Source organism: Anas platyrhynchos, chromosome 3 (genome assembly GCF_047663525.1).
Source record: "Anas platyrhynchos isolate ZD024472 breed Pekin duck chromosome 3, IASCAAS_PekinDuck_T2T, whole genome shotgun sequence".
NCBI classification, from domain to species: Eukaryota; Metazoa; Chordata; class Aves; order Anseriformes; family Anatidae; genus Anas; species Anas platyrhynchos.
In genome coordinates this window covers 32009378-32024808 of record NC_092589.1, presented here as the reverse complement: position 1 = coordinate 32024808, position 15431 = coordinate 32009378, and the positions used below count along the sequence as shown (strand labels likewise).

The window sequence follows — 15431 nt, the reverse complement described above, 5'->3', positions numbered from 1 at the left end:
TGCAAAAGAAATAGGTTTTGAACTGAGAAATCTCTGGCTGATGTCTGAAGTGTACTTCTACCCCCATCACATCCTCCAAACCCCCAAAGAGAAGTCAGGAAACAATTATTCTTTTAATCTTCACTTACTTGAGGGAATGGCTCTGCTGATGCTAGTAGTACATTTTCTGGTTTTAAATCACAGTGCACAATATTCTTGAAGTGTAAATTCCTCAAAGCAACAAGTATCTTTAAAAAGGAGATAATATTTTCAAAACAGAGAAATGCAATAATTCGTATCAACATAGTATATACGGGTTAATTCTTGAAGACCGTGCAAGTACTATTTTTTCCAATCAATAGGCTGGAACTTAAGTGGAAAAAAATGTGGAACTGATGGTTTTGTGTTGTGGTTTAACCTGCTAAAAATTTTTGATTTTCTTTTAAAATGTATTTTTCCCATCCCTATCTATCTTTTTGAATACCTAGAGTTTTGATGTGCATCTCTGGATACCCACAACCTTAATCCTTAGGATAGAAGAACAAAAAATTAGCATTCAAAATTCTTTCCAGGTTTATTCAACTACTTTTAGTAGGTGGGGCTGTACATCTCTCTCTTTCATAACTACACAAAAAATCCTTCTCCATTCCTACATAATTATAGAAGACATATCTAGCCTTTCATCTCCAGGAAAAATGACTGAATACCAACCTGAGTGACCATGAACTTAGTTATTCGTTCTGGAAGTCGACTTTTCTCACTGGAGAGAATCATCTCTAGCATATCACCATGCAGCTTTTCCATCACAACAAAGACCCGTTCTGGGGTTTCAAACATACATTCCAGGTTCACAATCCCAGGGTGATGCAAATTCTAAAATAAAGTAGTAGAGGTACAGAACTAAAATAAAACAGCATGAAATATTCTGAATTACATAGAAATAACATACCACAGATCAAAAAGTAGCTAAGTGGAGAGGTAGAAATTAAAAACAAAGTGTCAGAGGCAAGAAATGAGCTTGAAACATACACATCAGCCTATGAAACGTGCCATCTATCACTACTAAGACTAATTTATTTTAACACAACTTATCTATAATGATTACTTTTTAAAGTTGATACTGTTTGTAGTTTCACTGCAGAATATGCAAAAACACCACTTAGACTAAGTGGCCGTTAGCAAAAAGACAAACATTTTCCTTTTGCCTGAAGGACATGGCTTCAGTGGATTCCCCATACGCAGTAGATACCAATGCCAAGTTATCAACACTACCAAATGGTCAGGAGTTCCCCCAATAAGAAGATTCTTTCTTACAAAAAGACTCAGAAATCACACATACAGATTTAGACATCAATTTAGAGCACCTACACACATTACAAAATCTTAGGAATAGCTGATTTGACCCAAACTCCAAAACCATACTAAAATATCTTGGTACCTGGAGAATGGCTACTTCATTACGAAGCTGACTTTCCTGCTTAGTTGGAAACCTCATCTTGTCAATGACCTTGATAGCTACATCTCTTCCAGTCTTCCTGTGCTTTCCTGAACAGAAAGTCAATGTCAGACATCAAAAGGCAGAAATAATTCACAGCTATAAAACAGTACAGCAAAAGTTCCTTTCTGGAGAAACAGATCTATTTAGTACAAAAGTACAATATCACTATATTTGTATTTAAAACTGCAGCTGGCATGTGAGTAACTAGGAGTGATCAACCTTGATAGAAGGGCTGTGGATAAATTTAAACTGGCTCTCAGATATACGCATTGACGTTAGATGTATTAGTTGGAGGTTTTCCTTGTGTAAGGGACTCATACATTATGACATGCTACCTACTTGAGAATTTTGCCTCTCTTCTGTGTTTAAAAAAGTCTTCAGTGGTTTCAGTAAACACCTTTATGGGCTCCATGTGCACAGAAGTTACACCTAATATTCTGCAGGAACTGCAGGTAATTATGTGCCATGAAGAAGAAAAGGTTAACACCCAGGAGGTGGTCTGTTGTCACCAAAAAGCTCTGGAAGTTTATAGTTTAAATAAAGAGTTGATAATGCTGATAGTATCCCTGCTGCAGCCTGCACCAGCTACATAAGAATACACATAAGAATACATACGTAAGAATACACAGGATGTTTCAAGGGCTATTTGGGTAGCTGTAAATGCTCACTCAGCTTCCCCGTAACTACTAAAACTGTTTCCTCTCACATTCAGATCAGAGAGATTAATGGGGACACATGCTGGAAGACCTTGATAATTTAATACTACACTAATACAGATCAAGTGAACCTGTGTACCAAGGAAAAAGAAAGCAGTTATCTGCACAGTGACACATCTGGAGGCCATTTCAGAAGGGATGATGCACACAGCTACAGCACAGGGCGGCACAGGGGATTGATTCTGCCATCACAGCTAGAGGCAGGGCTTTGGAGAGCCTGGTGATACCTTGTCACTGACCCTGACAGGCCTCACCTGCTACTCTGCAGTCAGTACTGGTGGCCAGCGTTTAGGCTGGGCAGAGGAGCTGTTCCTGAAGGCTGCTGCATGGAGCAGCTCCTGTTCCTGCCTTAAAGGCTTAAAATCAGGCTTATCTCCACTGGAGGAAGTGAGGCAGTGATGGAGACATCACTCAAGGACCAGAAGGGTTAACAAGGTTACCAAACAGAAATAGCAGAAATACCATCAGAAAACAAACACAAGGTTGCAAGAGAACATAAAACAAAAACACTAAACTAACAAAACACTTAGCCACAGAAGCTAAAAGAACATGAAGAAAGATTTACAGAAAGGCAGCCTGAAAATTCCTTTCCTGATGTCAAACTATCCCACGTTTTAGGGGAAGTTTAACATCAGTTAGAAACTGCCTAGAATTTCTCCCCCCCACACCCCTGTAAGTCTCCATTTTTCAGACCTTTCAAAATGTGCTTAAATAGAAAAAGAAGAGGGAAACTATTCTCACAGGAAGAAACACCAGTTGGATGCTAGCTAATTTTTTGACTTACAGTTTGTAAAAGAGCAATGTTTGTCCAGAAGAGGATGGGGTGAGGGGGAAAACAACAAAGGAAGCAACAATGTTACCCTTGTATTGCTTTCAATAACAGATTTTGTTATTACTATTTCACTAATTGTATAAAGGTGGGGAGAAGACAATGCAAAGTTACCAGATACAGTCTCCCCAAACAGCAGCAACAATTAAGCGCTGTGGAGAGCCAGAAAAAAATGTAAGATTATATTCCCTTGTTCTTTCAGCTTGTGATTGTATCTTAAGAAACTGAGTGTGCATGTCCTATATGTTTTGAGACATCATTAAGTGAAAAAGATTGAATATGATAAAAGCTTTTTATATAAGTATTTACGTATGTCATTTCATTGAATTGTGAAAAATACCAAGCTGAGGTTTATCTAAAATGAAGTTTAGGAAGTATATATGGAGGTAAAAGGAAAACATTAAACTACTGTCTGCATTTATGTACATTCTTTTCATAAGAAAAGAAGCATAATTCAATTCACAATATGCTTTAGGAAATCCAAGCTGGGGCGCAGGGGGAACATGGCCTCTCAAGAATGATGTAAACTAGACCCTCAAATTGTATTTCCATCAAACAGTACTAAAGTAATAGAAAAAAAGTATTTAACTACAATATTGGCTCACAGAAAAATCATAGCCACAATATTTCCTGACTAGAAAGACAACATGATAGAAACAGAAAGGTTCCCACTGTTAAATCATTAGTTGTCCTTGTTTATTCCTTTACAGATTTAGTGTTGAGAAAACCACAAACCGTAGAGAGGCAATATATGGTATTTATAAAAAAAAAAAGAAAACGAAAAAGAAATAGAGTTCACACAACATATTTCTTATATTTCTTCTCGTCAAGCTTATACACTGTAAACACATTATATGTTGCAATGGAATGTTTTAAATAAAAAAGTGATAAAACTACATAAAGTCTAAAGCTGAGAACTCTTGACAAAGAATCCCTCTATTTTTTCCTGCTGACAAAAATTTGTATAAAATTGTCTGCATAAAGTACTGTGAAAAGCACAAACTAAAACATGTTTTTCTAATTGCTTTCCTCGACTTTTCTCAAATATCTATAAAAATACCAGGTATACTCAACAGCCTCTTGAAATACATGACTTCTTACACGGTATAATACAGTCCACATGGGCTAAATTCAGACTAGAGATTGCTTTGTTTTTAAATGTGGTCAAAACACAAAAATCCCAAACTGATTTTTTTTTTTTTTATTTAGAGTTTTCTAAAAACTCCATCAAAAAGTAAGAAATACTATAAATAAAACCTCAAAGACTTAACCACAGTAACCCAAAAAAAACTTCTAACAAGCTAAACTTCACCTAGACATTCTAGATACAGCTAGGCAATTATGAAAATCATAAGCAGTCACTCTATCTCAAATAAATGCATAATGGAATCTAATATAATTTACCTCCATATACTATACCAAACTGACCGGAACCCAGCACTTCATCAGCAAATATTTGGTACACAGAGCTGATATCCTAAGGCATGAAAAGAAAAAATCACAAGTTATCAGGCATAATCAAAGCACTCACGAGCATATTACTTACTACAGGCTAAGCTGTTCTTAAGTTTTACAATAAATTACGTAAAGGGTACCATCATTAGCCCAAATAGAATGGGGAAAAAAGCAGAAACTTTCCTGGAGTGGTTTCACTTAACCACATCTTATACAGGGACATATATTACAACCAACCAGCTGTGCTAGGTAAGTGGATTACTTCCCATTAGGTATCTAATGCAGACTTCTGTAGCTGCAGTACCCTGGGGTGTTGCTTCCTCCTTCAGATAGTATTATCAATTACTTTAAAATACCCAGTTAAATGAACACCGTTATTATTACAATGCATATGACTCACCACATTCTCCTGGACCTGGCAATTTGAAACAGAGATGCTTAGGGATAACTCTTCTGTAATAAAAGATATAACAAAATAAGGAAAGTTAGGCTTTTGATAGTGAGAAGGAAAAAAAAAAGACCTTTATTGACTTCTAACCCAGTCACAGTGAAACGATTTTTTACTGATGTTTTGCAAAAACATCATACTTGGAAACTCAAATTTCACACATTGATTGGATGAACAACCCTGGGAGTTTAGCTGGGATTAACTGTTCATTTCTGTCATATCAATGATTATAAAAACAGTATGAGTGTGTACAAAATACAGAGCTGGAGAATCGAAAGCAACAGTGATGTGGCAATCGCATCAGAATTCAATGAACTACTAAGAATTCTGGTAGTAATTTAAAAAAATATAAGAGGACCAAGTAGATCCTCTGTAGTCAAATGAATGTGGTTACAGATTTTCTGTAGCTTTAGGAACTGATGTATAAGAAAAGGAAATAAATCAAGTAAAGCAAGTAACAGAAGACTTGATAATTTAGGAAAACAGTAAAACCCACAATGTAAGCAAAGTATTTCATGGATAAACTACAGAAGCCTTTCAATCCTGGGAATTTCAGAGCACATCTTGAAAGTATACCTTGCAAATAAAAGCAACAGAAAAAGATGTATAATTTATTTTCAGCCTACAACTGATGTTGACAAAATTTTCATTCCAGGAGTAACATTAGGATGCACAGACAAGAAGAGACGCATGAAGGCAGAAAGAATCTTTTTCCTTTGACTTCAAGATACAGGTCAAGCATTTCAGAAAATGGACACCTACTACTCATAATGCTAATTTTCAAAAAAAAAAAAAAAAACACTACTTCATATATGAGGTGAATACAGAGTACACTACAGATTTACTAGCACTTTGAAAAGAATCTTTATCACCCTAAGAAGAGCTTTGTGTTTTAGAACCGGTTTCAGAGAACAAAGAAAATGTACCTGATTTTTGTCACCTGTACCTTACCTCAAAGAAGGAATTTACAGACTTAAGAGAGCAACAAATAGTAGTTCTCAAAGGCACTCTAAACACTGCATCTGAACTACCAATTGGAACTACAGCTCTGCATATGTCTAGTGATTACTGCCCTCTATTTGAAGATCACAGAATCACAGAATTTCTAGGATGGTCAAGTCCGTATTGTAACGACAACACAGAGCACAAGGGAAAACAAAGAAACAAAAAAACACAAAGGCATACTAAAAAGTGACTAAGGGCAAATTGCAGCAAAGTTGAAACAAGTCAACTATTAAAAAAAAAATTAAGATACGCTTTTTGAAACTGTTTAAGGGAACAGCCTGAACCCTTCTCCACAAATGGCTACAGAACACAAAATACCTTCTTCCTCACATTAGGTACAGATTAACTTACTCCAAGCTAGTTTTTTGAAATGTCCAAATTGCACACGAGTAAGGACTGAAATGCTGACATCTCTGAAGAAAACAGTAATGCTAGAATTCAGCATGTAATTTATACCATGTAATAGCTTACTGAACTGTTCCTCTGCCTTTAATCTGTCTGCTCCCTTTTCAGCTCAGAAACGTCCTAAAAAGAAACATCCTATCCCAAACACCAGGTAAAGGGTCAGAAAGGATTCTTTCTAATGGGTCAGACTGGAAGAGTATCCTCATTACTAATTGCTTGCTGGCTAGAACATGGTATAAATTGACTATCTTGTGCCTCATGGACGTTTTGACACTACAAATTGCAACTGTGTTTGCAAGACTCTCATCAACAGTAAGCTTTAGGTTTTAAAAAACAGGTATGTATGTGTTTGAAAGTAATATTTCCCTATCAGAAGTGGCATATCACTTAAGTTCATGGCCTGTTTAAGACACCTTCTTGCAAATGTTTCTTTGCAATAATTAAATAGAAATACCAAGACTACCATTTCATAGTTTACCACTGCAGACCATGATTTTCAAAAAGTGCCTTTACCTACGATTAGCATTTACATGAACTGAACTGTTGCTGATGCAGAATAATGAGATACCAGAGAGAGGAAAACTAATCTCAGGATTTCCAGAAAAAAAATATACATCACCAAAAGAAGATTAAGGAATAGGTGGAAGATGAAAGGAAACTAAGGAATGAAAGCATAAATGCCTATACAGAACGTGCATGGATGTTGTTGCACGGAACAAAGAGATGTCTGAAGAGAAAGAGCACAGTGTGTGCTTCATAGAGCCTTGATAATGAATATGATCCTGCGCCAGAGAAAAAGGATAGCAGGGGCACAATATGAAGATTTTTTTTTAAAAAAAAAAACTACTACCTGCAGCTCAACATAAGTTCTTTCAATCATTTGCAGTTATCACAGTTCAGCACTAACTCCTTTCCTTCTCCTTAGCTACAGACATTCTGCGATTTTATTTTCTAAACATAGGTGACAATATCAAATAGCATCCAATTTATGCATATATATCATCTAAAATAAATATACATATGGAAGTTTATGTTAGAAATATCTAAACTATAGCCCCTTTTTACAACCAACAACAACGTGTGAACTCTCAATGCTCCTGTGATAAAGGTTTTATAATGTGCATTCATAAGGGAAATCCGATTCTTAACTACTACTTCCTGCTACAACAGGTAAGAGATTTGCCCATATACCCTCCGCAAACTTGAGTATCACTTCTTAGAAACTGGTGGAAGATTATGGACCCAATTCAGCAGAGAATAGACAAAAATACTCCATTCTTCGTAAGAACTTTTCTGAAAAGGAATCTGTAATTTACAGCTTCAGAATATGAGTAATAGCGCCTTGTCTGCCTGCTTACTGTGATCTTTTCCTTGTCCTGCTGCAGTGCAAACGCTAGCTTGAGGAGTGACTGGCATCAAAGCCTGACGAATGGCTTTCTCCCAGCCCTGAGCTACGTCAAGTCCAACTCCGGTGGCAGCAAGAACAGGACTGTGATGACTGCTGCCATTGTTTTCGCCAACAAAGTACACCATCGTGTCAGTGATGATCTCAAAACAGTATGGGTTGCTGCCCTGCACCACGTTTGAAAAATCTCGAGGCTGAGTCACCTGGAGAATTTCTGAAAGTGGAATCTCCTGAAGAAAAATATTAAAGATGAAAAAAAATGAAAATGCATATAATACTTAAATACACTGATGTTCAGAACTTAAAAGTGTTTGCAGACAAATCAAAGCACATGCATGAAAATACCAAAACAAACAAAAAAAACAAACAAACAAGCTTTGTAACTGATGTCAAACTGTGGACAACCATCACCCTCCCACAGCTTTCTAAATTCCTGTATACATGCCTAGAAAGACTGTCAGCCCCACCACAGTGCCTTCCATACCATCACCATTCTCTTTATAACCTGCATTTATATTCAGCACGACACACTCCACACCAGCATACGAGCGATGCGCAGCTATGGAGTGACTATTTCCCTCCCCCTATAGTTTATACAGCTTAGCTAGAGAAGAACATGACAGGGAAAAAAGTGAAACAAGACAACATTAGGAGGAGGATGTGGTTATGTAAGCTAGCCAAAAAGCACTGCTTCATGTATCTGAATTATTTTTGGTAAAGATTCTCTTTCGTATAGATCTTAACTTCTTTCAGCTCCTCTACCTTGCCAGCTTAAGATCGTGGTACAAAGCAGTACAGAGAACAGATCTGAAGGAAAAAAAGGTTGTAAGTTGACACTAGTTGGAGAAGGACATTCCACATGTATGGGAAGGCGTACAGGTGCACATCACTTGCAAGAGTAGCGAACAAGCAGGTGAACACCAGGCTGGCATTATGGGGTTAAAAGACAGCAGCTGATTCAGATGAAGAGCAAATAAACACAGAGGTAACAACTGGATTTTCTAACAGCAAAGACAAATAACCTAATATTTAAGCAGTAAAAAAGGGGCTCAAAGGGGCAAGTAAAAGGACTCAAAGCAGTGACAGGACGGAGCAACAAGCAAGGAACATATTTTACCAGCTGTGTTTTGAACGCACAGGGCAATACAAGGATCAGGGAGGTCTGAGAAGAAGAGACTGCAGTGGTCAAGATAGGGATGAAAAGGATCTGGGCAAGTTTAGCTGGGCGTACAGAGAAAAGGCTTGATCTTAGAGATGTTATAAGGGAAGAAGCTGCAAGATTTGGACCCCACCTAAAGGTGTAAGACGAGAAAGGGAAAAATCCTGTTTATACATTTCAAGACATTTTCTGAACATTCCACCACTGAACACATTAATATATTAGCAATATAACATACTCATTGCTAAGCTTCATTTATGCCAGGCTGCACAGTAAATTTTCCTCTAAATCTTACTTGTAACTTTTAGTTGTACAGTTGGGAATTTCATTTTGGGAACCAGAAAATAAAATATTTAAGCATGCAAACTTTCCCACACTTCTTACAGAATGCAAAAATCCTAGCCTTTAAGTAGACACACAGCCAAACACATCGCCTAGGAATTGCGAAGAAAGCTCAATATGCAAGGCAATTCAGGAGAACAGAACATGTAAAACATCAGAAGAGATATGCTCGAGGATTAAAACAGGAGCTGCAAGCAGCTTCAGAAAGTTAGTCTTGGTTCTTCCCACTTACGAGCTTTGGCCAAATTTTGACCTGTCACAGTTTTGATTAAAAAAAGATACGGAAAATTGAGGTAATACTTAGTATATTATTCATTGGGACATATTTCAAGTCCATAAAGCACCTGGAGTAAATCAAGTGCAACACAGTTATTACTCATCATTAAGTACCTTGTAATATTTTGTTCCAGATTCATTTTGAAACAGTGTGAGGCATTTGCTGTCCAGTCTCCAGTAATGTCTTTTTCTCTACAAAATGCACAGTACAAAAAAGAATAAATCACTGACAGGACTTTATTTATCCAATTATTTAAATTAGAAATGCTTTAAACAACTATGATAATCAAGTAAAGTTAATCTACAGTTGCATCTTAGGCTAGACACATGAAAAATACTTTTGAAATGCAGGTTTTTTATGATTATTTCTTAAAACTCAAGAAGAGGCTCGCAGAAATATTTCCACAAACCAGAAAAAAATATAACTTACCTTACTCTGACAGTGGTGACAACAATTGTTACCTCCTACAGCAATCACCTACCTACACAAGTTTCACTCCAGGCATATGTACTCACAAAACCTGAATTATTTTCATTCAGTAACAATTATGGGAGCCATGCTTTCTCCTTCCATGCCCTCACAAGATCTCATGTATTTAAGGACTGAGCAAGCCTAGTAAGTCCTTAATCATTTTGTCAACACAAAATTCTAGAAGGTCAGAAGTGCACAGTGGCAAGAAAGACAAATTAGAAGACTCAGGTGGACAAAATATCTTGGGGGAAAAAAATAAAACAAAAATCAAGACAGACTAAAATAGCCATTTTTCAGAAGTCTCCACCAACAAGAAGTACCTTCTCCACAAAAAAAGCAATATGCTTGAGGCACATAACTGTCCAATAATCTTAAGCGCAGGAACATTCCTCAAAATAGAAAAGCATGTGAAAGCTAACATAGCCATATGGATCCAACTTACTTTGCTTGCACCATGTTCATATAGTTAAAAACATTATTTTCTGGAAGAAAAATCAAAGACCCCTAGCTCTGGCCTACGTTTACAACATTTAGAAACTTAATACCTTCATTAAAACCAAATGCAGAGCTTAAGTCATGGTGAAGCTAGGACCACCTGTAGGAGTTCAGCCAAGAAAGCTTGGACATGAAGAGATTTAACCTAACAGAATTCCAAGCCAGCACTGAATAGAAGCTGGGTGAAAGGATAAGGGTAAACCCATCCTTTTGACATACATGTATATGTGGTGGTTTTTTTGAAACGTAAGTCAGGGAAGACCTGTGGAGAAGAGTGTTTATGGAACAGGTTGGTAAGTACTTGGGGATTCAATATATGCTTATACTGCATACTGAGAAAGGAAGGGCTCTGAGCAAGGAAAACAAGAATAGAGCTGATGATGTGGAAACTTCTCCTTATGAAGTGTAAAATACATTGTTACCCATGGTCAGCAAGAAGTATAGGGATATTGCTGGTAAAACAAACATCTTTGGAATAGATGGAAAGCTAAAATCATATCAGGAATAAGGAATAGGCTAACAGTGCTGAGAGCAGAGTGATCAATTAATATATCTGATGTTGTAATGCTTAATACAAAAGCTTCCTCCCATTAGAAAGCTCTCTCAAATCTTGCCTGGCTGAAGGTACCTAGCTTTGGAACAGAATACTCTGTTTCATTTATACCACCTTTTTGGTAGCTATCATCTAGGTGGCAGCCAAACTGACAAATAAAAATTATCAAACTAAGGTAAGGTGTAAAATCTGATCATTGAATCCACGGAAAAAATGTACTGACTGTACTGAAAGATTAAATCAGATCTGAATATCACGTCTACCCTGAACACTGCTAAAGCTACTCATCTTCTGTCTACCACCTGGTCCTTATTTCATAGCCAGCTGACTGGAGTGCTTATTAAGGAGGCTGGGCTGAAATATGGTAGATATTTACTTTGATTTGTGATAAATACACCTGGTTATTAGAAAACTGTGCTTTCAGGAGTTGGTTTGCAAGGCAGCTTTCGACAGACCACTTGTGGTGGTCTGTCTAGTTGACAACCAAAACAAGTAAAAATACTGCAGTAACCTGAGCTGACTAGTATCACGCCCTTAAGCTTGACTGCAACATAACTGAAATAAACCTTGCCTCTCTAAATTCCTGAAGTCTCCTTCTATCAGACTCCTGCATGGAGACAAAGAATACAATGCTGCTTTTCATGAACAGTTCCAATGTGACAAACTGGGTGTCATAAGCTCTGGAAACTTCTCGACTTCATATTTTTCATTCATCTACTGAGATGAATAAATTCACTCTCTCCCATCAGACAGCCAACTATCCTTCCTTATTTTCCTCATTAATATACAAAAACAAGGAACTTGCCTAAGAAGGTTTAAGAGATCATTACTGGTAGCACTGCAAACCAACATAGTCCTTGTGGAAGATGCTTGCATACCTAAGGACATGCAGCCAAGCCACAGATCTTTATTCCACTGACATGAAGAGAAATAGCAGGCTGGGGGAGGAAATGGTGTTCAGTAATACTTCTAAATAGAATTAATGCTAGAGGAATGAAGGGCTTCCATATCTACATATTACATTTACTCAATACCTTGATAATTAGAATATGGTTAACTGTTTAAGTACTCATCATTTTATAACAATTTTCACCTTTTCATGTAATTGAAAAAACTTCCAAACAGAAAGAAGATGTAAGGAAACAAATTATTCCAGTTTTGGGAAAGCTGAAATCTTAAAGATGCTATTCATTTGAGACAGTTCAGAGATGCTTCTCTTTCTAAAATGAAAAGTACTGAATCACCCCACGAAGGATTGTGAATGAACTACAGGTGCACCAGAATTCTTTCTAATGAAAACAATTGCTAAATTATGTCAGATGATACCGTAAATCAGCACATCTAGATAAATAAAATACACTGGTTTAGAGAAATAATTTAAGTTAATATAAGAAGAATCAAAGTCACTGACCAGATTGTCTCTACTAGTATAGTGGACCATCCATCCTTCCTTCACCATTGTACTGCTCTTCCTCTTTGTATGCTTGATGGACTGTACAACTCTCATGAGAGGAATATTATTGCTTGTTGAGGGACTAAAAAGATAGAACAGTTAATATTTAAATTAAAATACAACAGTATTGCAATTATAACAGTACTTGAACTATTGGCTAAATGTATAAAACAGGCACCTTCTCTTCCCAACTTTATCCCACTGATAGATGAAATTGATAAGAAATCTGGGCTCCCATTAGCTGTCCAAATGCAAGTATTGCAGTACTTAAGTGGCAATACAGAAAGACAAAAAGAAGCACAGTGGAATAGGGATAACCACAGAAATCATCCTCTCAAAACAATTAACTGGCCACTTGATTCTTAGCCCAACATGAAAATGATTAACATCAGCATTGTTATTACTTTCTCTTGCCTATATCAACTATATTATTATTTCATGATATTACACTAATAAAGTACACTTTCTCTTTATGAAAACAAACAGAAGTGCATTAATTCAAATCATACTAGAAAGTTTTATCAATGTTCATTGATATTAACTTTCCTGCAGGCAAGTGTATGACAGCCTAACATGTTGAAAGTCATTAAACAACAGGTGTTGATAGCATTCAGGGTAGAATATACCACCACATTGCCTGCTTAGCACCACAGCTCCTACATGTGGTGCTAGCCGAATGCTTTGCAATCACAGAAAATCATATGACAAATTCCAAACCAAAACATAAGAATGCTTTAAGATGGCACGCAGTTATACAGTAGAAGTGGCTGCCACAAGATGCTGAACGTGCTGAAAATTTAAATTGCTTCAGATGCAGTTAGAATTACATGGAAAAATCCTACCTAGAGGTGGAACACAAAAAAAAAGATGCTACTTCCAACTCAGGAAGTCCTTGAGCTATAAATCACTGAAAACTGGAAAGGTATTGTTATATGTGCTTCCTGTTCTTATACTCTTCCTTAAATATTTGCTATGAGACACTGGGCTAAAATCACCCTTGTTTGGCCTACTACAACTGCTCTTCAGTTTTTAAGAATGACTTAAAAAAAATCAGGATAACACTATTCAGAACAAGAAGTTTCCCAGTGACATGGTAGAATTCACATCACTGGAGGTTTTCAAAATGCAACTGGATAGGGTGCTAGATAATCTTATCTAGGTTCTCTTTCCCCCCCAAAAAAACATATAAAAGGTTGGACCTGATGATTTTTCAAGGTGCCTCCCAACCTGAGCTGTTCTATGATTTTATGAGAATACAGAAAGTAAAGAGGCCAAACCTCATCAAATGAACTACCGCTTGTAGTGTTCACGGGCAGACTGGACAGGGCTTTGAGCAACCCGATCTGGGGAAGATGTCTCTAGACCCCCCCTAGGCTGAAGTCATGAAGATCTTAATCATGTCTTAGCCTTAAAATATGACTTAGCCTAAAGCATTTTACCATGCTTTAATAATCTGGCTTATTTCCTGAATAGCAGTCATAGCATGGTACTTTCTCAGTCAGAAAAGACTACATTATTTCAATTTATTTATTTTTCAGATTTACTTGGGACAGGATAACTTTACAAAGCAGTTTCAAGTAAAAAAGACAAACATTAAGCAGTACAACTAGACTACTCAGAAATGTTTTATTCAAAGTTTTACTTCAAATATTGAGGAAAGTGCATCCAGAGCACTGAAATCCACTTTATGACTTACCTGATGGTTTTGACAGCTTCCTCATCTTTGTCTGCATCAAGGTCAGATGGATCCATAAAGAAGATTTTGTCCTCTGGAGGAGAGGGCTCCTCGGTGTCATCAAGACCCCGGCTACCATCACTGTTCATTTCACTGCTATCAACCTCCATTGGCATGTCCAAATCCTGGCCTGGGCTAGCAGGTTCTAAAAGCAACACAGGATTCAGATATTATTTCAAATATACAATTGAAAAAAATCATCTTCTCCAGTTCCCATTTATGCAAGTAAACATAATATTGCAATATGAATATACAAAATCCTCAAGTTTTTGCTAAATGATACAGAATATCCCAACAAATGTTGTCAATTTGCTTTTGCTTAATACGAGGGCAAGAGAAAGCCAACCAAAACAGCAGCCATATTGAAAGGGTTTTAGTGAAAATCTTAATGCGTACATCCACATCTCACTAAGTAACTCTGTTCCACAAGCGACTGGTACAAAGTGACCTCTTGATGGCTAGAGACGATCCAGGCAACTAATGCCTATGCAGATCAAATTCTTCATCAACAGAAACTCAACTCTACTCTCACTGCCCTTGCAGCCCATAACAACAAAAGAAAGAAAAGAGGGTGCTGTGGTACTGTAGAAGAGAAAAGCAGAACAGGTCTTATTCACATCTGACTCTTTGCTGGCACTTTAAAATTACCTGAAGTTCTACAACTTGCACAGTTGAAAACTAAGAATAAAAAGATATAAACACTTTCATCCACAGCCCTCTGTTGTTCTTGTTTGTGTCTGTGTTTTTTTTTTGTTGTTATTTTTTGTTTGTTCTTTTTCTGAGAGCCCCATTTAACAATAGAAAAAAAAATAAAAAATTACCCAGACTTTAGTCCACAAGAGAAAAAATTGTCTGAAACTGTAGTTCCCAAATCACATACCCTAACACCTTAGCACCACAAGGGTGTTGAAAACAGGCTGCTGCAACAAGTTCAACATAATAGTTCACGGCCACCAGTCTCAAGACCCAGGCAAGAGCCTTGAAGCTGGAAAAGGCAAACACGACGGGATATGCTGTGCAATTACAGCGGACCCAATGACACACAGGGCTGCTGCATAAGCCTCTGAATCAGGCTCTGCAATTCGGTGTGATCTGCTGGATATTACCAGTTTTATTCCCCCGAAAAATTACAAGTCCCAGGATTTTGGGCAGCACAATCACAGAATGGCTGAGATTGTGAGAGACCTCTGGAGCTCATCTATTCCA

The 15431-nt window shown here is 37.1% G+C and overlaps 1 protein-coding gene across 2 annotated transcripts in view; it reads right to left on the bottom strand.

The window, feature by feature from the left end:
* Positions 1–15431, bottom strand: part of PRKD3 (protein kinase D3) — a 39544-nt gene that overhangs the window by 5213 nt on the left and 18900 nt on the right. For both annotated transcript variants that reach the window (XM_027453885.3, XM_027453887.3), the window contains exons 8-16: positions 14187–14370; positions 12449–12572; positions 9632–9709; positions 7694–7970; positions 4878–4930; positions 4427–4499; positions 1418–1524; positions 691–852; positions 129–227 (exon numbers count right to left, since the gene is read on the bottom strand). In XM_027453885.3, the coding sequence (XP_027309686.1) occupies positions 129–227; positions 691–852; positions 1418–1524; positions 4427–4499; positions 4878–4930; positions 7694–7970; positions 9632–9709; positions 12449–12572; positions 14187–14370 (1157 nt within the window). The remainder of the gene's footprint in view (positions 1–128; positions 228–690; positions 853–1417; positions 1525–4426; positions 4500–4877; positions 4931–7693; positions 7971–9631; positions 9710–12448; positions 12573–14186; positions 14371–15431) is intronic.